This window comes from Canis lupus, chromosome 11 (assembly GCF_011100685.1).
Source record: "Canis lupus familiaris isolate Mischka breed German Shepherd chromosome 11, alternate assembly UU_Cfam_GSD_1.0, whole genome shotgun sequence".
NCBI lineage: Eukaryota > Metazoa > Chordata > Mammalia > Carnivora > Canidae > Canis > Canis lupus.
In genome coordinates, this window is record NC_049232.1 from 2,891,525 (window position 1) to 2,918,162 (window position 26,638).

Sequence of the window (26,638 nt, forward strand, 5' to 3'; positions counted from 1 at the left end):
CTGTCTCTCTCTGTCTCTCATGAATAAATAAATAAAATCTTAAAAAAAAAAAAAAAAAAAAGAAAGTACATGTACCTGTTGTGTGTAACCTGGTGCGGGTCCTCCTCATGGGAAGACAATGAGCAGAGACTGCACTGTTAGATGCTCAATGAGACAAAAGGACATGCGAACATGGCATGGTGGGAGCTGCCCAGATTATAGTGGAGACATTAGTCTATGCTAAAGGAGGAGGAAGAAAATTCATGGAGAGGAAAGCCCACATGCACACGGGACCAAATGTGGCAACTAGATTTTGGGGTGAACGAAGAGTGAAAAGATCTTGTTTCTCAGTCTAAGGCCTGGAGCATTTGTGGAGCTCCTCCCGATGACTCCTACACATGGGGCTCTTACCAACACAGAAGCCTCCTGATGTGTCCTCCAGCATCCATTCTTCTTCTTTTCCCAGCTGGGAAAATGCATCTGGTTGGGGTCCTAAGAGTCCTGTTTTTGAGGGGAAAAATGGACCATGTCTGTTCATACCAGCAATAAAATCATTGCAAACAGGAGACCTGGGCCTCAGGACCTCCTGGAAAAAGTGACCTGATAGGAAGGCCAGGGGCCAGATGAGTTCCCAGGAGGAAGAAAGACAATCTGTTTGCATGTCCTTCTACCTGCTGAAACGGAGAAAGGACTGAACCTAGTCACCTTCAGAGCATCTGCACATAGACTCCAAAGGGGTCACGTACTCAAGACACCAGGGGTAGGCATGCAGGAGCCCAGATGATAACATCCTCGATCAGGCCATCCCCAGCCCAGTCTGCTGCATGGGACCAGTTTAAGAGTTTAAAAGGGTCCCAAAAAGATCTCCAAATGGGAAGATAAGCCTTTGGGGGTCCCTCCCCAGCTTACCCAGGGAGACTAGGTTGCTGTAGTTCTCCAGCATCACATCTCTGTAAAGGGCCCGCTGAATAGGGTTCAGCTGTGCCCACTCGTCCCGGGTGAAGAGCACCACAACGTCCTTGAAGGTCACGGATTCCTGTAACAGCAAACCAGTCCCTGGTGACCTGTGGCCACCCACTCCCACGGCTCTCCAGGAACTGCTGAGCCTGGCAGTCCTCAGGAGCTGGGGAAGATGTGCGGGACTGTTAGCACAGAGCAGGCTGGTGTTCCATGACAACATAAGCAAATCCTAGGGGGTCGTAGGGGCCAAGTTTTTATCAGACTTTGCTTCTTCCTTTGAATAAACACGTATTATGGAGAAGATACGCTTCCTCAGCACTGAGACTTCGAACTTGCTGTTCATTGTGCCCTGCACATTTTCTCCCATTGTTCTGCCCAGCCCTGCCTCCACTCCCACCCCACCCCATGACCAAATCCTACCTAGGCTTCAGCCTACACCTTATCTCCTGGGCACAGCCTGCCTCAACTCCTTTCTCAGGCTCAACCAAGTATGGCCCCACTTTATTGTGAGTTCTCATTTACTTTTGGGCTCCCCCACGGGACTGTTAACTCTAAGATGCTATGGAGTATTTCCACATCTCTTGTCTTCCCCACATGTTTTGGAGAACATGGCCCACATACTAGCACCTACTGCTTGTTGCTTAGCAACTCCTGCATATCTTCAGCTGCTCACCTGCCCACTCTTAACACATACATGGTTGTGTATGACAGAAATAGTCACTCTGGACAATATGACCTTGTCACCTCTGATCACAACTAGTGCCTTCCTTGGAAACTCTTGGCTGAGAAGCCAAGAGAGCTGGTGTGCCCTGAGAATGAATGAAGCAGAAGCTCAGAGAAGAAAGCCAAAGGTCCAAAAGAAAGGACTTTTAGATTATATATATGTAGAGACAGAGAGACAGACAGACCACCCACCGCACCTCCCTATCCAAAGTCCTTGCCTCTTTGCCTTAGCAGAAATATTTGGGAGAAAGCCCAATTATCCTTCCCTTTTAAAAAAAAAAAATTATTTATTTATTTGATAGAAAAGAGCAGAGTTAGAGAGAGAGCATGAGGGGTGTGGAGGGGAAGAGGCAGAGGGAGAAGCAGGCTCTCCACTGAGCAGGGAGCCCAACTCAGGGCTCAATCCCAGGACCCTGGGATCGTGACCTGAGCCGAAGGCAGACAATTAACAGATTGAGCACCCCAGGCACCCCCAATTATCCTTCCAATAAAGGCCTGCTTTGCTTAAGGTAGTCTGAGTTAGGTTTTTGATACCTGTACCCAGAGCTTTGCACAAAGTAGGCAACCAAGAAACACTTGTTGGATTGAACCCATGAATCAATTTTTCAGGTACCACTGTTTCCCTTTTTATCACCAGCGTATCATAATACCCTACACACTTTACATTCCTAGTACAGGTCTGCTGAATGACAACCAAATTAAAAGAGCCTGTAAACATGAAATAAATTGTGTGACAACAATGAATTGAAGTAAGTCAGGGATGAGAAATATGACAGTGGATTGGCACTGCGGAGTCAGGCTTTGAGAAACAGTGGTGTCAGAGACAGGCGTCGAGGGAGAAGTCAAACCAGAAGGAGGTGGGTGAGCATCTGGTGTACAATGCCTGGCCTGGAACATGGCACCTTCCACCATCTGCTCATCTCTTCTAGTATTTTCTGCCATAGTTTCCTGCCTTGGACAGGCTGTCATGTGAAGGAATTAGAATAATTTTACCCAATTCATCAGAATGTATACATTCAAGTGAAGGCTATCTCCTTCAACTTGGAGTCCATATCCTTATTCTAAAAAGGCTGGCACTGCTCAAAGTGCTTTTAGTAATTTACTGAAATTGAAAATGTATCTTTTGAATGCTTTTATGAAAAACCACACGTCATTAAAAAAGAAGAGTCCAGTAAGTCCCAGCTCCCCAAGAAAGTCTTCCAATTTCTCTCTTCTCTCAACTCCCGTGTTAGGTATAGGTATTACCTTTACTACTCTGAACCCCTACTGTTACTTGCTGGTGGAAAATGTGTAGGTTACCATTTCGGATCAACTTGGGTTGCAGGGGTGTCATTTATGTGACCTTGAGCACATTACTTAGCTCCCTCACCCATGAGGATGAGCCCATCATGGTGGCCAGAGAGAAAGGAGTAACGGGGTCAGGCCTCCAACTGAGCCTGGATTGAGAGAAAAGCTCTTGGTCAGGGTAAAAACAAAAACAAACAAACAAAAAACCACTCTTCAAACCTCTACATTCAAAACTTTTAAGGCAATTCGGGTGGGTGGGGGGACCCCGCAGCAACTCCCCACTCACCTGGACCATGGTTGGCAGGTGCTGGACAGCCATTTCTTTTCTGATAAGCCCTTTCCAGGTCTAGCAGAGCAGGACTTGGGCTAGAAACCTCTACACACCTGTTATAAGGACAAATGAGTTAAAACAGATCCCAGAGCAGTCCACAGTGAGGCTGCGAGCATTCACATCCTGGAGGTCCTCCACTACTGGGAAGAAGCTGAGTCCTAGTCCCTAGGTGCTTCTAAGGAGAGTGTGCAGGCCTCCCCTGCAAAGAGATTCCCTTCCTATGCAGCCATTCTGGGCCCCCACATGTTCCCCCAGCGTCTGCGTCAAATCCTCCACATCTTTCCTTCTGTATCTTACATAGGGTGGCTTTTCCTTGCAGAAAGCACCCTTCAGCCCAGATCTCAGGCTTTCTAGCTGCCCTCCGACCTTTGTCCTTATATTACCCTGACAGGTCTCAACAGAAGTTTCTCTCCTGCCTGTTAGGGGAGTGGAAGAACTGGAGAGGAAGGATGGTCTTCTTCCTCCTCCCAAGGCAAGCTAAGAACGCTGGCCCTTCGCTTGTCAAGGCCTCTCCCCGCTCAGGGGCCCAGTCTGGGTGACAAAGAGCCAGAGAGGCCTTGCATTAGAGTAGCTGGGTGGTGGGGAGGGGTCAGGGGTCTCTTTCATCCCACCCACCCTTCGGCCCCGGGCTGGGTCCCCGCGGGAGCTGCTGTCGCCGGGACTCGGCCTGGTCTACAGACAGGGCTCCGACACAGCCCGGGGCATCCACCTCCGGAGCGAGCACCCGCTTCCCGGCTCCTCCGAGACACGCAGAGGCCCGGACGCATCCTCCTCCACATGCACTTGCAGATTCGGACCCTAACACCAACAGCCCGCACCTGGCCATCCTCGCCTTTTCCTCTTTCGAATCAAACCGCAACCGTACGTTCCGGGAAGTTTGCGGCATCGGATCAGCGTCCTCCAGGACGGACCGTACGACCCTTGCCCACCCGGCCTTCCCTCCCTCCGCCCTTCCCCCACCCCGCCCCCGGGCCCGATCACCCCACGGCCGCTCCCGCGCTCCCAACGCGGCTTTGGCCACCGTGCCTGGTCACCACCGGATTGCCCTTCGAGGAACCTCTGCCTGTAGCGAGGAACCGCAACCGCCACATCGCAGGCGAAACACAATGAGCTGGAGTCTGCAGCCCGGGTCGGAACTGCGCTTGCGCGTTGCCCGGGGAGCCGGGGAGCCGAATACCCGCGAGTCGGAGGGGCCAACCCCGCGGTTTCCCCGACTCCACTTCCCAGAGGGCGAAGCGGCGGCGAGCGCCAGCTCCTGCGCCGGGCAGAGAAAGTGATATCGCGCGCCTGCGCAGACAGGGCCTCGCCCTTCCCTCGCGATGCCTGGCAGCGGCGTGCTGAAACTACATTTCCCAGAGGCCCGCGCGGGGTCGTCGCGCCTCCCCCGTAGTGCAGCTACCCTCCGAGCGCCGAGCGGCACGTGCGGCTCCGGTTCTGTTCCCGTCGGATCCGAGTCCGCTTCAGCCCTGTGGTAATGCCCGGGAAGGCGAGACCCGCTAGAAGTTGAAGGCGGGATACAGTCGGACGGTCGCCGTGGGGAGCGGATCTGGGGCGCTCCCAGGAGACGGGGTAAGAGGTGAGAAGCCGCAAAGGCCACTTGCTGAAGGAGGACCGCGCGGACGCAGACCCTTTTTGCTGTGTGGCCCGGGGCGGGGGGAGAGGGTGCCGGGCAGGGGCACGGGGTGTGGCAGGGGCCGGGGTGGCGCCCGCAGAGCCCTGGGAGAAGCGGGGCGGAGGTCGAGCGACCCGGAGGTCGGGGAGGAGAGGGAGCGGGGAAGAGCCGGAGCCCGAGGAGGGGGGGGGGGGGGGGGGGCGGTGCCGGACGCCGGGTGATACCCATTCCTGCGGCGGAGGGGAGGGATGGGGTGACAGCTGGAAAAGTCCCGTTGGGGATGCGAAGTTGCCTTTGAGTACACGTTTCCGCGGAGCTCGGGAAGAAGAGAGGTCTTGACTTTGTCGGTAGTGAATTAAAAAAAAAAAATGCGACCTTGAGGTTGGTCAGTCGGGGAACTGTTGGCCACCTTTTAGGAAGCGGTGTCAGCGACTTCTGTGACACCAAGAGCAGTGACACCGGCCCGTAACGCAGGGCGGATTCTAGAGGGTCAGTAAAGCACAGAGGGTAGTTATCAGCCAACCTGTGACGGTGAGTGTGAGGTGGGAGGGAGTGATTTGAAGTGGTATTATGGGAAATTCCCTTTGAGGAGGTAACATGTGAGCAGAGATTTGACTGCAGCCCGGGATAAAACCCTGCAAAGAATACCTGGGGAAGAACCGCGGCGGGGGGGGGGGGGGGGAGGGGTAGCAATGTCCAGAGACCAAAGTGCGCTTGGTGAGCCTGGGGCTTTGCAAGGCTAGGGGGACTGGAGAGGGCACAGTGAACAAGGGAGAGTTGGGCAGGAGGCCTTGAAGGCCATACCAAGACCTTTGGACTTGGTCCGAGTGTGATGGGAAACCACTGAAGGAGTCTGTGTGCAAGAGTGATGTGGCTGAGCGCACTTTGACAGACTCGCTCATGGGCCTGGGGGGAGAAGGCACTGTGGTGGGGCCAGGGGCCATGCAGGAAAACCAGGTAGGAGGCTGTTAACAACAGTCCTGGGGAGGGACAACCTCCCACAGTCAATGATAACCTTTTTAACAAGGCATTTGTTTTGAGAGACTAATGATTGGAAGATGATTTTCTGGGTGCCATGCTACGGAGTGTGAATGTTATTTTGTTTTCAGATCTATGAGGATGATAATAATACTTATTTAGCAATAGGTGTTGGGCACTTCTGTAAGCACTTTATGTGGGTATCCACTGTATTCTGGAGCTGTGTGGTTCACACTGCTAACAAGAAAAAGAATGAAGCACCTAGATGGAGATCATCATGTCTAGGAAGCGGAACCAAGACAGTCCTAGCCCTAGTGACAGAGAGGTGCACAGACTGTCCTCACTTATTGCCCAGAATGATTGAGAAATGATGTACAAGTGCCATAGCTTCCAAAACTCCTGACAAAGTAGTACAACCTCTATCTGACCTATTTCTCCATCTGCTTCCTCTAAAGGTTAATATTCAACCAAGTTTTGAGCCATTGCACCCGTCCTAGGCTTCTAGGTATTTCATCCTTCCTCTCCCACTTGTCCCTTGCCTTCCTTCTGACCCTTTATTTTGCTGCTCTTTATCATTTTTATCTACTTTGTATCCATCTCTTCTCTCTGCATCTTCCAGAGAAAAATATGTGAAGGGAAAAGAGGAAACTAGGTGTAAGGGACAAATATTAAATAAAGATCTAGGTTTCTGAAGATACAGTTAATTCAGTGTTTCATTCCCCTCTCTGCCTTTGTTCCTACTTCAAGAGCTAGAACTTAGAGATCACAGAGCCCAAAGAGACTGGCCTGCCTATGACCCTCTGTCATAGGGAGCCTCTTCAATTGCCACCCACAAACATCTGCTGTACTTGATTCCCACCTCTCCCAGTGAAAAGTTTCCTTTCTTTGAAAAAGTTTGAAAGACATTCCTATAGCTTCTACCTCTGCTCCAATCCTGTTTTCCCACTTTGAGCTGCCGGTTCCCTCCATCCTGCAACTTACATTCTCCCACACCTCTTCTTTTCAGTGGTAAACTCACTCTCCACAGACTGTTGGCCAGATCAACACCCTTCTCAAACCTACTTTTTTTTTTTTTTTTTGCCTACTTCCACTTTAGAGGCTAGAAGAGTATTTTCTCAGCCTCTTTTGTTACTGGCCTCCACACAACATAGCTATGGTCAGTAAGATTTAAGCAGAAGTCTGCTGAGGGGTTTCTGGGAAAATTTTTCTGATAAAAGGCACAGATGTTTCTGGTGCTTCCCATCCCCTTTCTTCCTGCCCTGAGTGCAGATACTTTACCTGAAGCAGAGCACCCATCACATGACCATGATGGAAAAGCCATGAGACTAAAGATATAGAATTAATTTTGTCTAAACAATGCCACCCAACTCTAGATTTGTTATGTGTTTGTGGGGGGGGGGGGTTGGGGGTTGGGAGGGGGAATCCCTGTTTGCTTGTGTTAACTGGGCTTTCCAGTACTTGTAGCTGTGAAGCTCCTCTGATACACCTACTCTCAATGCCAGTCTCCCTCTAGTTATCTTTCTCAGTGTCTCCTTTCCCAGGCAAGCTACTGAATCCATTTTTCAACCTTTACCTCACTCTTCAACCCATTAATACTTAACAGAGGTCATCAGTAACCAGAACCAGAGGCCATTTTGTATTATCTTACTGTAACCCTCCACGGCATTTGAAAATATTAACTATTCTTACCTTACATGAAATTCTTTTACTTTTGTGCCACCATTTTCTAATTTTTCCTTCCATTGCTCATTTTCCTTTAGGTTGCTGTTTCCTCTCAGCTCCTACTAGTTACACTTTCTCCACATACACTCGTTCAGTGATGTCCTGCCAGTTATTTTAGTGTCTATCAGGAATCTTCACTTGGATATCCATAGACTCATTAAAATGCCCCCAGAATTGGTCAGCTTTATGTGTTCTTCATTATAGTATTCCATCCAACCAAATTAGGTTCCCACATTTAATCAATTACCACATTATCTAGATTCTGTGCCTCATTATTGCTTGAATTCTTTCTTTCCCACTTCATGGCCAGTGTCTTAGCATAGCCCTTGAAAAGCAAAGAATATGTCTTACCTATTTTGATTTTCTGATCATGTCTATCACATATTTAGCACTTTATTAAGAGTATGAAATAAATGAAATTATCTTGACACTGTCATCACTAGAGATCTTTAAAACCTACCATTGTCTTGAGTTGCAAAGATTTTGTTAATATGTTACATCTTCATGTATATTAGTGTTTAGTCTTTTCTCCTTGCCACTTTGATACAGAGTATGGTACAAAGATGTGTATTTGAATCCTATGTACTTAGAGACTGTTTTCTAAATAATTAGCTTATTTAACAGTTTAATGACTGTTAATTGAGAACTTAAAGCAGCATGCTGTTGCTTTAAGATCTGTACAATTATTTCATCACTTGGGTAGCAACCAGCCTAATGTTTTAGGAGAGAAAATAACAGTGCAGGGAGAGGGGGAAGGACATGGAGGGCTAATAATAGGATTTGGAAGAAGTAGAGAATTTTGACTCAAAACATCCAGAGAAACCAGATTGTGGAATAGGGACATCTAGATAATATATATACATGGTAAAAGATCGAGGATTTCCCAATATTGGTTATATTTATAGGATTATAGTGCTTTAGAACTAAGAGGGATCCTGGAGACCTTTTATATTCAAAATCCCTCATTTACCAAATAAGGACATTGTGATGTGGTGAGAGTAGGTGACTTGTCCAAGTGTCAGGTCTGGACTACATACCAGGTCTTTGGGCTGTCCAGTTAGCACTCTCACATTTTCTCTCCAGTGTGAAGTCTCTGATATGTTATGACACAATAGAACTTATCTTCAGCACAAATCCTCATCCTTTAGAACATTAGGTTATTTAAACCTTCTGGTGTAAAGGAGTGTTTTGCATTCTGAATTAAGATTTCTCTATATGGTTTCTTTGCAGTGGTATTATCTGATATAGTAATTTATACTTCAACCAGAAGATTCCTAAAATTATTACATTTATTAGGTTTCTGTGTTACATGACTTATATGATCATTATTGAAGAGTTAATCCTGGTGAAGGGTCCAATGAAAACTTAACTCATGTATGAGTCCTCTGATGTCGTGTAAGGTTTGTACTCCTACTGAAGGCTTTTCCACATTCGTTACATTGATAGGGCTTCTCTCCTGTATGAGTTCTCTGATGCACTATGAGGGATGAATTTTTAATGAAGGCTTTTCCACACTGATCACATTCATAGGGTTTCTCACCAGTATGAATTCTTTGATGTTCAATAAGGTATGCACTCTGGCTAAAGGCCTTTCCACATTCATTGCATTCATAAGGTTTCTCTCCAGTATGAATAACCTGATGTACAGTAAGGGAAGATCTCCCAGTGAAATGTTTCCCACATACCATACATTCATAAGGTTTCTCTCCAGTATGAATTCTCCGATGTTGAGTGAGAGATGAATTCTTACTGAAAGCCTTTCCACACTGATTACATTCAAAAGGTTTTACTCCAGAGTGAAGTCTCTGGTGTTCTATAAGGTATGTACTTTGGCTAAAGGATTTCCCACATTTGTTACATTTGTAGGGTTTTTCTCCAGTATGATTTCGTTGATGTAGAGTAAGGGTAGAGCTCTTACTAAAGGCTTTTCCACATTCACTGCACTCATAGGGTTTTTCTCCAGTATGACTTCTCTGATGTACAATAAGGTGCATGCTCTGACTGAAGGCTTTCCCACATTCGTTGCATTCATAGGGTTTTTCTCCTGTGTGAGTTCTCTGATGCACTGTAAGATTCATGCTTTGGGTAAAAGCTTTCCCACATTCGTTACATTTGTATGGTTTCTCTCCAGTATGAATCCTTTCATGTTGAATAAGGGATGAATTCTTACGGAAAGCTTTTCCACACTCTTTACACTGATAGGGTTTCTCTCCAGTGTGAGTTCTTTGATGAACAGTAAGGTTCATGCTCTGGCTGAACGTTTTCCCACATTCATTACATTTGTAAGGTTTCTCCCCAGTATGAATTCTTTGATGTACAGTAAGGGAGGAGCGTTCAATGAAGTGCTTCCCACATACATTACACTTAAAGGGTTTCTCCCCAGTATGAATCCTCTGGTGCTTAAGAAGAGATGAGCTCTGGCTGAAGGTTTTCCCGCATTCATTACATTCATAGATTTTCTTTCCTACAAACATACTTTGAGTTTTAATTAATTCAGAATTCGGTTTAGTGTCCTCTTCATGTGAATTCTGATTATGGAACCTTTGTCCCACAGGAGTACTTTGTTGTATATCTAGGACTGACCCCTGACTAGAACACCTGTCAAATTCATGATCTCCACGTGTCCTCCTCTCAGGGAGGGTTTCCTTATGAGTAATGGCCACTTGGTGCAGATGTCTGTCCTGATTTTTCTGTTGCCCATCTAACCAATTATCAGGTTCCCAGGCTTCCCCTAAAGAAGGCCAGAGACCTTCCCTTTCCATTATTACCCCATAGGATAAATCTTCAGTAATGCTGAGCTTTGTAGTTGATTCTTTGGTTTCAAGTCTTGTGTCCTAGTCTGAAAAAAATAAGAAATTCAAACATACATTGGTTTCTGTGCTGGGAGACAGAAAACTACATAAGGTGGGAATGAGAGAAAGAAACAGACTGACTATAGGACACGTGTGAGAGCTTTCAAAAATGTCCCTATAATTTGGAAGAAAAACAGAAGGAAGGGAAAGAACAGTGAACTCGTTCATAAATAACAGGAGAGCTAGAGGAGGTGTTAAGCAAAGAAAAGAGTAAGCTTATGTATACAAGAGGAATGGACATTGAAATCACTGACCACTTGACAAGGCTGAATAATGAAGATGCAATAAAGAGGAAATCTACAGACAAGCTGGGATCAGGGGAGGCAGAGCAGAAAGCCCTGCCACATTGTGCCTGGTATTCCCATCAGCAGTTTTTTTCCCCCTGCAGTGCTGCCGCTAATTCTGACACTGAATCATTGTACAACATCACAGTGTGACACTGTGAAAGATGTTGGCTCTGGAATCAGATATGCTTGGGTTTAAACCCTGGCTGTTAACTTACCCTCTCAACTAATTGTTTCTCCGGGCTTGAGTTTTCACATATAAAATATGATAAAAATAATCTGATGAGGATAAAGTAGGATAATACACATAAACTACCCTTAGGGAATATGCTTGTTTGGAACATAAGAAACCACAACCTACTTGAAACTTAAGGGAGGATGACACAATCTAAAGTTCTCCCCTCCCCCACCAACAACTTCCAACAGATTATAAGTTTCTCATTCTTTTCAGGTAAGAGAGTCCTACAAGGCCCTACCCTGTCCAAAATATCCATTCATTAGAGATGTGAACTGGTGGCAGGGAAAGGCAAAGTAGGATCTGTTGAGCTGCTTGAAATAGGACTGAAGGACTCTGTGGCCACTCAGATTTTATTTTCTCAGATCCACTTCTTATCCTAGACAAAATGGCTTGGCAACAATGGGAGGCAGAGGACAGAAAACTAAAATCTGAAAATCAGCTGTCAGCTTGATCAAAATTACCAGAGCCAAGATCAACACTGAACCAACAAACCAAAGGCCTGTGGGCAGGAGGCTTTACTACGAAGCATGAGGTATGCATTAACTGGACCTCCTTGCAACCTGGCCTACTTATATAAAGAAAGAGAAGAAGTGGCAAGCCTCGCAATCTCCACTTCTAAAACACACACACCACCAGGTAACTGCAGAAAGGACCTATTCAACCAAATGTTAGTATCAACACTCAACAAATGAACTGGAAACTGCCTCCTGCCCCATCACTCTATCATATCCAACTGTCCAACTAAAACTGTACCCAATAAACAACATAAAGGCCAAAGGATCCATTCACATTATTAGACAAATACAAGAACTTCCCCTGTTCAAAGATAACACACAGAAAATATCAAATTTGGAAACTATGTAGAGGTTCAAGAAATAAATTTTTAAAATAGTAAAAATGAGAATGAGGAAAAACATAAAAAAAACACATGAAAGTAAACACTGGAAAAATAATGAAATGCTTTCAATCAAAAGGCATCAAAAAGGAAAAACAAAAACAGTGTCATTGGGAGGAGATCTTTGCAATACATGGCCCACACAATACAGGACTAGAATCTGTTTTCCATAATCTGGAAAACAATGTTTGTGGAACACTAAGTCCACCAGAAAAATGGGCAAAAGACTTAAATAGGCACTTTAAAAAGGACACCTAATGGTGAGTAAATAAGCAAAGATAACCAATCTCAACAGTAAGCAGGGGAGGGCAAATTAAAGTTCCAGTTAGATTCTATTACCACTTCCACCTGAGTAACAAAATTGAAAAGTGCAGATAGCTTGCCCAATGTAGAAAGCAGTGCTCTAGGGATGCCTGAGTGGCTCAGTGGTTGAGCGTCTGACTTTGGCTCAGAGCGTGATCCCTGGGTCCAGGACTGAGTCCCACATCAGGTTCCCTGTAGGAAGCCTACATCTCTCTTTGTGTCTCTGCCTCTCTCTCTCTGTGTCTCATGAATAAATAAAATCTTTAAAAAAAAGAGAAAGCTGTGCTATAATGGGAATTTTGACATACCACTGGTGGGAATGTAATCTGGTTCAGGTGTTTGAAAAGGTTTAACATGACCTAGTAATATACAACAGGCACACAGACTATGATTTAGCAAACCCACTAGTTGGTGCATGCTCTTAAGGAATCTGCTTTGCAAAGGCACACAATTCATAATTTTTAAGGTAACATTGTACATAAGAGCAAAAAACTGGAAACAACCCAAATGCCACCAACAGAATGGATAACACCAACAGAATGGATAAACAACCCAAATGCCACCAACAGAATGGATAATGGATAAATTGTGAAATATTTAATAGAATAGAAAGAAATAATAGATTTCTATTCTATTTCAATAGAATAATTGAAAACAATGCATGTTAAGGATGTCATGTTTCTGTCTCCTCAAAATTCATGTGTTGAAGCCTAATCTCCAATAAGATAACTTTAGGAAGGGGAAGGCCTTTGGAAGTCATTAAGTCATGAAGGTAAAGCCCTTATAAATGACACACACAACAGAGCATGCTTCCTCTCTCTGCTATCATGTGAGGATGCAGTGTGAAGGCAGCAGTCTATGAACCAGGAGGAGGGCCCTGACCAGGAACCCAACCGTGATGCACCCCTCCCACCCTGATCTCAGACTTCCAGCCTCTAGGAACTATGAGAAATCGATGTCTTATGTCTATGCCACTAAGTTTGGGTGTTCTGTTATAGCAGCCTGAACCGACAGAGCACATTTAACCAACTAAAGCTACACAGAATAATCAGAATGAATAAATAAGGAAAGTCACACAAAAAATATGTATTAAGAGTTCATTTAGATAAAGTCTAAAAACAGGCTAACACTAAATGTTTTAAAACTAAATGATTCCTTTATGGATGGCAATACTATAAAGAAAAGGAGGGAAAGGGAATGATCACAAATGTAAGAAGAGTGGTTATGTCTTGGGTAGAGGTAAGAGGATGTGAATGAAGATGCTCACACAAAGCATTTCTAAGATACTAGCAATGTTCTATTTTAAATCTGGGTTCTAGTGCCTGAGTGTTTGCTTTCCTTATTTTCATTCATCTTTATTATCATGAACTGTAAAGAGAAGTAGTATGGCAAAATGGTTAAGACAACTTTACAGCTAGCCTACCTGGCTCCACTTAGCTGTGTGACCTTGGGCAGGTTACTTAACCTGTTTGTGCTTCTGATTCCTCATCTGTTAAATGGCACCTATTGCATAGTATTGATATTAGAACAAAAATTGGTTAATATTATATTAAGAGCTTAGAGGTATATGTAGATTTTTGCTAAATAGTTCATGTATTTTATATATTCTGTATATAATAACATTTCTAAAATGAGAACAAAATATTTGCTATTTTGAAAAAATATTTGCTATTTTGGAAAATATTAATAATTTTAAGTTGAAATATCACAGTGTACTGCAGAATACTTAATTGTAAGACTCAGTATTATCTTTGTGGAATTTGGAGATCTAATTTAAAAGTTAAGTCTGGAGATTTGCTGCAAAAAAAGAAAAATGAATTAACAATTTTTTTTTAAAAAACAGACCTGAAGTGATTGTTCCAGAAACATGGGACGCCAAAGACAGTGAAGCCATATCTGCAAGGCACTGAGAAAAGACTAATATGACTCAAGAATTGCACATAGCCAGTACTCTATACATATGTAGAGAAAACCAAGACACATTCTTAAATATGAGAGATTTAGTAATTAAGCACTCCTACACTATCCCTGAAATACTACTTATTCAGTTCGAACAAAAGATTTATCCAGGAGGTCCAGAATGCTTAGTATTAGGAATCTATTAATATGTTAACAGGGCATGGGGAAAAGGACATATGACCAACCTGATGGATGCTTCGAAAGTATTTGATAATATCTAAATAATGGGTACTTGGATCCTGATTCAAAAACAAAATTATAAGCCATGTAAAACACTAGAATCCACACCAACAACAGAATCAAGGAAAGGATGCTTACTATTTAATATTGTTCCCCAAGTGTGACCAATACATTTGACAAATTAGAGGGGAGGAAATTTTATTTTTCCCAGATCAGACTGTCTCCCTGGACAACATAAAAGTGTCACGGTAGCTGCTCTCAGAATTAGTGAAGTATTGAGGGGTTGGGACTGGAGCACTAAGAATCAGTAACTGGCTCTTCCAGAACTGGATGAGATTTTCTGATGCTTGCTATTTCGCTATAGCAGGACCTGTTATGTGCACAGCAATATGCTGAGCCAGGATAAAGTTTATTGATTGTTAGCTATTATCATTACTATTATTATTTTATGTCAAACGATCACAGCCCTCTCTTCCTTTTTTCCTAAACAGGACTTTTTGAGTGATAAACCCATGCTCTCTTATTGTCTTAGAATGTCTCGTTATGGGGTCTGTATAATTTTGGTGCTCATCAGGACATGAACAAGAGCTCCCAGGACCAAGGGGTCTGGGAGAACACAGATCCTTCAGGCTTTATGGCTGACATGGGTCATAGTAGAGGTGAGGAGCCTGCAGAGAATTGGGGTGGGTACAGTAGTTAGGCAGCAGGTCCTGCTCTTCCTAGGGCAAGTCAATTTATTTCTTTTTGTCTTTCTTCAGTACCCTGTGTAGTAGATGAACTATTCCTTCTACTCCACCAGACTATTTTAATATTCACCTGAGTGGGCTTCCTACTTAATACTCTTGCTACTGTACAGTGCATTCTCTGTATAGCAGCCAGATTGATCCTCTGAACATGAAATATCTCTTCAAGAAATGTCTACTGAGCCAGGTGCTGATTAGGGTGCTAACAATGAACAAAACACATTTCTGGCCTTAGGGAACTTATATTTCCGTGAGAAGAAGGGCAATCAACATAATAAGTAAGTAAAATACTTAGAAATTAAGTGGCATACCTTATAGAAAAAAATAAAAGCAATAAGATGGAAATAGGGAAGAGGACAGGTGAGGGGAATAGTTTTACATAGAGTAAAATATAGTAATTTTACATAGAGTCTTCAGGAAAGGCCACAATGAAATGGTGATATTGAAGCCAAGACATTAGGGGCTAAGAAAGGACCCCCTTCTTGAGGGGAGAGCATCCGACACAGAAGAAACCACCAGTGCTGAGGTCCTGAGGCAGGTGTGGATCTGCCCTTTGAAAGCATCAATAATCTATGGATACTTCTCCATTTATTATGGTCTTTCCTACTAATGGAGGCAAAGACATGTGTCTGTACTAAACAAGAGGGAGACTGAGGTTAGCAGGAAGGTAAATAGAGACTCCGTAATAGAATATAAATTCTGTGTGTATGTGTACATATACGTTAACACACACATAAACACAGGTTGTCACCCAGGACATGTCTGAGAATGATACAAAGTCATATATAAAACACAAATAATAGGTTTCTACATTTAGGGGTAGTGAAGGGTAGCTTCCTGTAGAGCTTAAAATGTTAGAGAATCCCTAACTCTTATATTATAGACATAATCTTTGGTAATAAAATCTACTCAGCTTTTATAAAATAGAGGCAAAACCTAATGAAGCATTCAAGAACTGTACACAAGAAAACCTTAATACAGAAAAAGAAAACAATCATCCAGGGTGCCTGAGTGGCTCAGTTGGCTGAGCATCTGACTTGTCACTTTGGCTCAGGTCATGATCTCAGGGTCCTAAGATTGAGCCCTATGGTGGCCTCCATGCTGAGCATGGAGGCTGCCTCTCTCTCTCTTTGTCCCTTTGCGCCTTCCTTTAACCCCCCACCCCCAGCTCACACACTCCCTCTCTAAAAAAAGAAAAAAAGAAAAAGTAAAAAAAGAAACCTCTAAAAGAAAAATTGGGGGACGCCTGGCTGGTTCAGTGGTTGAGTGTCTGCCTTTGGCTTAGGTTGGGATCCCGGGATCCTGGGATCAAGTCCTGCATCAGGCTTCCCTCAGGTAGTCTGCTTCTCCCTCTGCCTAGGTCTCTGCATCTCTCTCTGTCTTATGAATAAATAAATAAAATCTTTAAAAATAAATAAGAGACAGGAGGAGGGGCAAAATGGCGGAAGAGTAGGGTCCCCAAGTCACCTGTCCCCACCAAATTACCTGGATAACCTTCAAATCATCCTGAAAATCTACCAATTAGGCCTGAGATTTAAAGAGAGAACAGCTGGAATGCTACAGTGAGAAGAGTTCACACTTCTATCAAAGTATGAAGACGGGGGGGGGGGGGGGAAAAGAAATAAAGAAACAAAAGGCCTCCAAGGGGGAGGGGCCCCACGAGGAGCCAGGCTAAGGCTGGGGCGAGAGTCCCCAGGACAGGAGAGCCCCGTCCCGGAGAAGCAGGAGCTTCACCAATCTTCCTGGGCAGAAAGGGGCTCCCAGGGAGTTAGAGCAGGACCCCAAGAGGGCGGGGATGCCCTCAAGCTCCCTGGGACAGTAACAGACACCTGCACCCCAGGGAGAGTGTGCCGAGCTCCCTAAAGGGCTGCAGCTCCCGCAGGCTTGACCCGGGAGCAGGTTGGAGGGGCTCAGGCAGCAGCTCCATGGTGGGGGCTGCGGGGCGGAAGCGCGAATACAACAGCGCAGGCCGGGAGCACAGGGCGCCAGGACACAGCCCAGGATCCGACCTCCCCCGAGAAATGCAGAGGCCAGGAAGCCCAGGACAGCAAGGACACTCCTGCCCCGAGCTGAGCAGATCAGCGACCCCACCCCCAGAGCATCCAGACCTCTGCAGGCTGAGAGCTCTGTAGTTACTGTGGGAGCTGAATCCAGGGCTCCAGAGCCGGCCACCACCACTGTGGTTGTTCCTCCGGGAGCCTCACGGGGTAAACAACCCCCACTGAGCCCTGCACCAGGCAGGGGGCAGAGCGGATCCCCCAAGTTCTAATACTTGAAAATCAGCACAACAGGCCCCTACCCCAGAAGACCAGCTGGACGGACAAGTTCCAGGGGAAGTCAAGGGGCTTAAGGTATACAGAATCAGAAGATACTCCCCCGTGTGTTTTTTTGTTTTTGTTTCTGTTTTTTTTTCTTTTTGATTTGCTTTCCCCACCCTTTTTTTTCCTTTCTTTTTCTTTCTCTTTTTCTTCTCTTTTTTTTTTCTTCCTTTTTTCTTTTTTCTTTTTCTCTTTTCTTTCCTTCTTTCTCTCCTCTCTGTTTCTCCTTTTCCCAATACAACTTGATTTGGCCACTCTGCACTGAGCAAAATGACTAGAAGGAAAACCTCACCTCAAAAGGAAGAATCAGAAACAGTCCTCTCTCCCACAGAGTTACAAAATCTGGATTACAATTCAATGTCAGAAAGCCAATTCAGAAGCACTATTATACAGCTACTGGTGGCTCTAGAAAAAAGCATAAGGGACTCAAGAGACTTCATGACTGCAGAATTTAGATCTAATCAGGCAGAAATTAAAAATCAATTGAATGAGATGCAGTCCAAACTTGAAGTCCTAACAACGAGGGTTAACGAGGTGGAAGAACAAGTGAGTGACATAGAAGACAAGTTGATGGCAAAGAGGGAAACTGAGGAAAAAAGAGACAATTAAAAGACCATGAGGATAGATTAAGGAAAATAAATGACAGCCTGAGGAAGAAAAACCTACGTTTAATTGGGGTTCCTGAGGGAGCCGAAAAGGGCCAGAGGGCCAGAATATGTATTTGAACAAATCACAGCTGAAAACTTTCCTAATCTGGGAAGGGAAACAGGCATTCAGATCCAGGAAATAGAGAGATCCCCCCCTAAAATCAATAAAAACCGTTCAACACCTCGACATCTAATAGTTAAGCATGCAAATTCCAAAGATAAAGAGAAGATCCTTAAAGCAACAAGAGACAAGAAATCCCTGACTTTTATGGGAAGGAGTATTAGGGTAACAGCAGACCTCTCCACAGAGACCTGGCAGGCCAGAAAGGGCTGGCAGGATATATTCAGGGTCCTCAATGAGAAAAACATGCAACCAAGAATACTTTATCCAGCAAAGCTCGCATTCAGAATGGAAGGAAAGATAAAGAGCTTCCAAGACAGGCAGCAACTGAAAGAATATGTGACCTCCAAACCAGCTCTGCAAGAAATTTTAAGGGGGACTCTTAAAATTCCCCTTTAAGAAGAAGTTCAGTGCAACAATCCACAAAAACAATGACTGAATAGATATCATGATGACACTAAACTCATACCTTTCAATAGTAACTCTGAACGTGAACGGGCTTAATGACCCCATCAAAAGGCGCAGGGTTTCAGACTGGATAAAAAAGCAGGACCCATCTATTTGCTGTCTACAAGAGACTCATTTTAGACAGAAGGACACCTACAGCCTGAAAACAAAAGGCTGGAGAACCATTTACCATTCAAATGGTCCTCAAAAGAAAGCAGGGGTAGCCATCCTTATATCAGATAAACTAAAATTTACCCCGAAGACTGTAGTGAGAGATGAAGAGGGACACTATATCATACTTAAAGGATCTACCCAACAAGAGGACTTAACAATCCTCAATATATATGCCCCAAATGTGGGAGCTGCCAAATATATCAATTAATAACCAAAGTGAAGAAATACTTAGATAATAATACACTTATACTTGGTGACTTCAAGTTAGCACTTTCTACACTCGATAGGTCTTCTAAACATAACATCTCCAAAGAAAGGAGAGGTTTAAATGATACACTGGACCAGATGGATTTCATAGATATCTACAGAACTTTACATCCAAACTCAACTGAATACACATTCTTCTCAAGTGCACATGGAACTTTCTCCAGAATAGACCACATACTGGGTCACAAATCGGGTCTGAACCGATACCAAAGATTGGGATCGTCCCCTGCATATTCTCAGACCATAATGCCTTGAAATTAGAACTAAATCACAACAAGAAGTTTGGAAGGACCTCAAACACGTGGAGGTTAAGGACCGTCCTGCTAAAAGGTGAAAGGGTCAACCAGGAAATTAGAGAAGAATTAAAAAGATTCATGGAAACTGAGAATGAAGATACAACTGTTCAAAATCTTTGGGATGCAACAAAAGCAGTCCTGAGGGGGAAATACATCGCAATACAAGCATCCATTCAAAAACTGGAAAGAACTCAAAAACAAAAGCTAACCTTACACATAAAGGAGCTAGAGAAAACACAGCAAATAGATCCTACACCCAGCAGAAGAGACTTAATAAAGATTCGAGCAGAACTCAACGGAATCGAGACCAGAAGAACTGTGGAACAGATCAACAGAACCAGGAGTTGGTTCTTTGAAAGAATGAATAAGACAGACAAACCATTAGCCAGCCTTATTAAAAAGAAGAGAGAGAGGACTCAAATTAATAAAATCATGAATGAGAAAGGAGAGATCACTACCAACACCAAGGAAATACAAACGATTTTAAAAACTTATTATGAACAGCTATATGCCAGTAAATTAGGCAATCTAGAAGAAATGGATGCATTTCTGGAAAGCCACAAACTACCAAAACTGGAACAGGACAAAATAGAAAACCTGAACAGGCCAATAACCAGGGTGGAAATTGAAGCAGTCATCAAAAACCTCCCAAGACACAAGAGTCCAGGGCCAGATGGCTTCCCAGGGGAATTCTATCAAACGTTTAAAGAAGAAACCATACCTATTCTACTAAAGCTGTTTGGAAATATAGAAAGAGATGGAGTACTTCCAAATTTGTCCTATGAGGCCAGCATCACCTTAATTCCAAAACCAGACAAAGACCCCACCAAAAAGGAGAATTATAGACTGATGAATATGGATGCAAAAATTCTCAACAATATAGTAGCCAATAGGATCCAAGAGTACATTAAGAAAATTATTCACCATCACCAAGTAGGATTTATCCCCGGGACACAAGGCTGGTTCAACACTTGTAAAACAATCAATGTGATTCATCATATCAGCAAGAGAAAAACCAAGAACCATATGATCCTCTCACTAGATGCAGAGAAAGCATTTGACAAAATACAGCATCTGTTCCTGACCAAATTCTTCATAGTGTAGGGATAGAGGGAACATTCCTCAACATCTTAAAAGCGATCTACAAAAAGCCCACAGCAAATATCATTCTCAATGGGGAAGCACTGGGAGCCTTTCCCCTAAGTTCAGGAACAAGACAGGGATGTCCACTCTCACCAGTGCTATTCAACATAGTACTGGAAGTCCTAGCCTCAGCAATCAGACAACAAAAAGACATTAAAGGCATTCAAATTGGCAAAGAAGAAGTCAGACTCTCCCTCTTCACCGATGACATGATACTCTACATAGAAAACCCAAAAGTCTCCACCCCAAGATTGCTAGAAATCATACGGCTATTCGACAGCGTGGCAGGATACAAAATCAATGCCCAGAAGTCAGTGGTATTTCTATACACTAACAATGAGACTGAAGAAAGAGAAATTAAGGAGTCAATCCCATTGACAATTGCACCCAAAAGCAGAAGATACCTAGGAATAAACCTAACCAAAGAGGTGAAGGATCTATACCCTAAAAACTATAGAACACTTCTGAAAGAAATTGAGGAAGACACAAAGAGATGGAAAAATATTCCATGCTCATGGATTGGAAGAATTAATATTGTGAAAATGTCAATGTTACCCAGGGCAATTTACACGTTTAATGCAATCCCTATCAAAATACCATGGACTTTCTTCAGAGAGTTAGAACAAATTATTTTAAGATTTGTGTGGAATCAGAAAAGACCCCGAATAGCCAGGGGAATTTTAAAAAAGAAAACCATATCTGGGGGCATCACAATGCCAGATTTCAGGTTGTACTACAAAGCTGTGGTCATCAAGACAGTGTGGTACTGGCACAAAAACAGACACATAGATCAATGGAACAGAATAGAGAATCCACAAGTGGACCCTCAATTTTATGGTCAACTAATATTCGATAAAGGAGTAAATACTATCCACTGAAAGAAAGATAGTCTCTTCAATAAATGGTGCTGGGAAAATTGGACATACACATGCAGAAGAATGAAACTAGACCGCTCTCTTTCACCATACACAAAGATAAACTCAAAATGGATGAAAGGTCTTAATGTGAGACAAGATTCCATCAAAATCCTAGAAGAGAACACAGGCAACACCCTTTTTGAACTTGGCCACAGTAACTTCTTTGAAGATACTTCCACAAAGGCAAAAGAAACAAAAGCAAAAATGAACTTTTGGGACTCATCAAGATAAGAAGCTTTTGCACAGCAAAGGATACAGTCAACAAAACTCAAAGACAACCTACAGAATGGGAGAAGATATTTGCAAATGACGTATCAGATAAAGGGCTAGTTTCCAAGATCTTTAAAGAACTTATTAAACTCAACACCAAAGAAACAAACAATCCAATCATGAAATGGGCAAAAGACATGAACCGAAATCTCACAGAGGAAGACATAGACATGGTCAACATGCACATGAGAAAATGTTCTGCATCTCTTGCCATCAGGGAAATACAAATCAAAACCACAATGAGATACCACCTCACACCAGTGAGAATGGGGAAAATTAACAAGGCAGGAAACCACAAATGTTGGAGAGGATGCGGAGAAAAGGGAAACCTCTTACACTGTTGGTGGGAATGTGAACTGAACTGGTGCAGCCACATTGGAAAACTGTGTGGAGGTTCCTCAAAGAGTTAAAAATAGAACTGCCCTACGACCCAGCAATTGCACTGTTGGGGATTTACCCCAAAGATACAGATGCAATGAAATGCCGGGACACCTGCACCCCGATGTTTCTAGCAGCAATGTCCACAATAGCCAAACTGTGGTAGGAGCCTCGGTGTCCATCAAAAGATGAATGGATAAAGAAGATGTGGTTTATGTATACAATGGAGCATTACTCAGCCATTAGAAATGACAAATACCCACCATTCGCTTCAACATGGATGGAACTAGAGGGTATTATGCTGAGCGAAATGAGTCAATCGGAGAAGTACAAACATTATATGTTCTCATTCATTTGGGGAATATAAATAATAGTGGAAGGGAATAGAAGGGAAGGGAGAAGAAATGGGTGGGAAATATCAGAAAGGGAGACCGAACATAAAGACTCCTAACTCTAGGAAAGGAACTAGGTGTGTTGGAAGGGGAGGATGGTGGGGGTGGGGCTGAATGGGTGACGGGCACTGAGGGGGGCACATGACGGGATAAGCACTGGGTGTTATTCTGTATGTTGGCAAATTGCACACCAATAAAAAATAAATTTATTATAAAATAAATGAATGAATGAATGAATGAATAAATAAAGAAAAGAAAAATTAAACCAGGACATAGAGGTTCTATTCTTTGCTAGATGTACTTGGAAATAAGTCACAGGAAGGCAGGGAAAGAAAGTTATAACCTTTTTGTTCCAGAATTAGAATTAAATCCTAAGGCAGAAATAAAACAAATCTGTGTTCAACTTCTGGTGTGTCATTCCCCCTCTGAGAGAGGGGCTGGGAGTCTACTCCACAGGATGACTATGGGGAGTGAGTCATGATGCCTGGGGAAGAGCTGAGCACAGCACTCAGTCCTCCATTGCTTTCTTGTCTTGGTTTTGGACAGAAGCATACTAAATGGTAGCTTAATCTGGCAGTAATATTGAAGAAAATCTGGAAAAAAGAAGACTTGGAGTTATTAGCACATCACCCATTTTTTGGGCTTTGTCCTCTTGCTCCATGTTTCTGGGTCTTTAGTTTCTCCTCTCTGCTCCACTAAATACACTCGTGTCTATTTGCTGGTAAACAAACTAGAGGCACTCGACCTCTGACTTCTCTCAGCTCTCACCCTTTCTCCATTTCCTGTCTACTGAAATGACCATCTGTAACGTCTTTATGTGTTTGCTCCTTTCCTCATCTACCCCAGCACATTTCCCTCTACACCAAGAGTGCTCTTGCCCAGCCATGTCCTAAGCGTCCTTCTGGCTAAGGCCAACAACACCTTCTAATTCTTAGTTGGCATGCTGTACTCCCACTGCTTGTCTTCCCTTGGCTCTCCTCTCTAAATTCCCTCCTCCATGACTACTCTTTCTTTTTTTTTTAATTTTTTTTTTTTTTTTAATTTATGATAGTCACACAGAGAGAAAGAGAGAGGCAGAGACATAGGCAGAGGGAGAAGCAGGCTCCATGCACTGGGAGCCCGACGTGGGATTTGATCCCAGGTCTCCAGGATCCCGCCCTGGGCCAAAGGCAGGCGCCAAACCGCTGCGCCATCCAGGGATCCCTCTTTCTTTGCCCTTCACTGGGGCATCTTTGGCGTCAAGTCCATCTTCTTGTCCTTAAGGGACCCATGCTTGCTGGGGCAACCCTTCTCATTCCCTCTCCCTGATAATAATACTCATTGAAATGAATGTCACAGATAGGATGATAGCTTTCAAATCTGTATTTTCATCTAATTTCTAAAAATTTTACTTCATGTCATTCAAGATTCACTTAACATACATATATTAAATACCTACTCTGGCAGGCAACATGCCAGGCAGGGGATATAAGGCAAAGTACGCTCAACCGTGACAGCTCAGTAAGCCTGCATACTTGTGACTAGACAGAGATTCAGAGAGACCAGGCAAATGTAGTATGAAATACAATCATAAACAAAGGAAGAGTCTTTAGGATTTAGCTCAATGGGGAAGTTGGAAGACCAGTAAAGGACAGAAAAATCCAGAATCAAAAATACATGCGTTTGCCTCTGCTGCCTCCAGGAAACCCACCAAAATGACAGTGGGATACTGAAAAAGGCATATTAAAACCACCGACATAATCTAGAGAACAAGGGGGAAATGCTGCATACATATACCAAAAACAAAACAAACAAAAAAATAACCTAAATATTCTCATACAATACTTCTCATTGAGAAATCAATGAATCCATTAAAAAAAGATTGCTATTGGAGATCCCTGGGTGGCTCAGTGGTTTGGTGCATGCCTTCGGCCCAGGGCGTGATCCTGGAGTCCCAGATCGAGTCCCACATTGGGCTCCTTGCATGGAGCCTGCTTCTCCCTCTGCCTGTGTCCCTGCCCCATCCCTGTCTCTCATGAATAAATGAATAAAATCCTAAAAAAAAGATTGCTATTAAGGAAAAAGGAACACTCAGAATGAGAAGTTTCATAGAAATTTAAGAATATAATAGAAATTTTTTTCAAAGAAGAATGGAAAGAGTAAGTTTAAGGAAATCTTTATGTCTCCTGGTACTTTTCCCTTCAAACAAGGCCATGTAGTCAATAGTCAACCACAGGGTCTTTGCACCTGCTGTTCCTTGGGCCCAGCATAGTCTGCCACATGGCCCATCACTTTGTGAGTTATGTGTTCAACAGCCATCTTTAAGGAGAGGCCCTCTCTGATCACTCCCTCTGAAATAAGCTGCTGTTAACTGATCTAGTTCCCTTATGCTTATTGCTTTTTCCACAGAGCACTAGGACTTTATGCTTTTCATTCCTGTCCTTTCCTTCCCCCTCCATGCTTGCTTGCTTTATTATGGTCTCCTCTACTAGAGTATAATATCCATGTGGAAACCACCTGTCTTATTTATTGCTATATCCACAGTGCTAGGAACAGGGCCTAATGTTCACAAAATGCTGAATAAATAGGTTATTACATAAGAATAAATATAAATATAAATAGCAATAGTAATCAAATCCACAAAGTCTATAGTAAAGGCAATTAAAGCTATCTTAAGGGATCATTTTATACGTAATAAATTAGCATTAAAAGGCATAAAATATCCAAAGTTGTGCATTGTGTAGCAAGTGATTATAGTAAAATCCTGTTCTTTAAAAAGCTTCCTGGAAACTAGTAGCCATGTTCATAAGATTCTTTGTTCCTGTTGGTGTGTTCTTTTACTGATCTCTTTTATTGCTTTATACTTAGGTAGCCATACACTATCTAGAGTTTAAAAAAAAAAGTGCCTGTCTCTTTAGAAAATGCATAAGAAGAAATGGTGATCAATACTTTCATATTGAATAGAGAATATAAGGCTGTAAAATGTATTTTTTCAGAGAAAAGTCAGCAATAACCTCTAACAGAAACTTCATTTGTGAGGGGGATTAGAAACCAGTTAACAAACACTGAGAGGCATTAAATGCTTAGCAGAGAATGGGATGCAGATTGAAAATTTAGGAATGAGAAAGGAAATGTATAAAATATGAGGTTACTGGTGAAAATAACAAGGCTAAAGTCATCTTTATTTGTTTTAAATGCAGACAATAAAACATGTATACAAGTTTGCAACTCAGGGATAAAAACATTAGTTTCCTTTAAGAAAACTGACAAGGGTTTAAATGAAGAAGGGAAAGAAAGCCACGGATATAGGTAATGGCTGAGAAGAAAGACTCGTGAAACAGGAAAGAGAATATTAAGTGGAGGAAGAAAGAGAGAGATTCAAAGTACAGATGAAGACAGAGAGGCAATAATAATTGGTCACATTTATGGATGTTCAAGGCAATTATAATAAGTGCTAAAATGTAGTAACTCATTTAACCCTCTACAGTATCACCTCCTTCCATAGTGAGGACTTTTGTAAGACCGAAGGAGGATGAGTGGTGTTAGTAACATAGAGGCCTTTGAGAGAAGACAGTTCAGGGGTGCAGGTCTCCCCAGGAGACCCATGAAGCTCTGCAGTGATTTCTCCCACGGGGACACACCTAGTGACAAGTCCCTGCAACCTGATCCGTACCTGGAGAGAGGCACGGTGAAAGTTCTTTTGTCATCCAGCTCATTCTTCCAGTTCCAGCTGAGAAATCTCATTTGATTTGGAAAGCTGATGCCCTGCTCAGGAGGAGAGACACTAAATTTGGCTTCTGAACTAAGTGTAAAAACCACTTCCAGTACCTGTCCTGTCCCTTCCCCTTCAGGCCTTCTGAAGCTTCCATTTTCCATTCTATGTCCAAAGAGGACACAAGCAACTATCCTCAAACAATGACCTATCACTGTTTGGACTGCAACTGCAAATTCCTCAATTTCAGCGGTTACACAAGTGTCAGTAGGTGGGGCACAATGTCAGTAGGGAGGTTTTGAGTTATAACGAGAGATCCTTACCTAGTGAAGCCAAGTCCCTGTCCTCCAGCACCACTGTCTCATACAAGTTCCTTTGAGCAGAATCCAGACGAATCCACTCCTCCCAAGTGCAATTCACAGACACATTCCGGAATGTCACTGACTCCTGAAACTATAAATTCCTGCTCAAAGGATTATGCCAATAAAACCCCCTGAGGGAAGTGGGGGGAAAAAAGCAGCATTAGAAGAG

The 26,638-nt window shown here is 43.3% G+C and overlaps 1 protein-coding gene and 1 long non-coding RNA gene across 20 annotated transcripts in view; one reads left to right on the forward strand and one right to left on the reverse strand.

Moving 5' to 3' along the window:
• Positions 1 to 26,638, reverse strand: part of ZNF454 (zinc finger protein 454) — a 95,263-nt gene that overhangs the window by 21,334 nt on the left and 47,291 nt on the right. For 7 of the 18 annotated variants that reach the window (XM_038551789.1, XM_038551790.1, XM_038551782.1 and 4 more), the window contains 2 exons: positions 26,431 to 26,560; positions 8,201 to 10,431 (listed from right to left, as the gene is read on the reverse strand). In XM_038551789.1, the coding sequence (XP_038407717.1) occupies positions 8,963 to 10,354 (1,392 nt within the window). In that variant the 5' untranslated portion in view covers positions 10,355 to 10,431; positions 26,431 to 26,560 and the 3' untranslated portion in view covers positions 8,201 to 8,962. Of the gene's footprint in view, positions 1 to 390; positions 481 to 888; positions 1,016 to 3,235; positions 3,334 to 4,098; positions 4,240 to 4,306; positions 10,432 to 13,587; positions 13,666 to 26,068; positions 26,161 to 26,430; positions 26,561 to 26,638 lie in introns of those variants that run through there. The other 11 variants (XM_038551792.1, XM_038551791.1, XM_038551786.1 and 8 more) reach the window with 7 other exon arrangements.
• The window catches only part of LOC119876789, a 64,146-nt gene continuing 42,120 nt past the window's right edge, over positions 4,613 to 26,638 (forward strand). The window contains exon 1 of one of the 2 annotated variants that reach the window (XR_005366494.1): positions 4,613 to 4,849. This is a non-coding gene — a long non-coding RNA (uncharacterized LOC119876789). Of the gene's footprint in view, positions 4,857 to 26,638 lie in introns of both variants that reach the window. The other variant, XR_005366493.1, reaches the window with a different exon arrangement.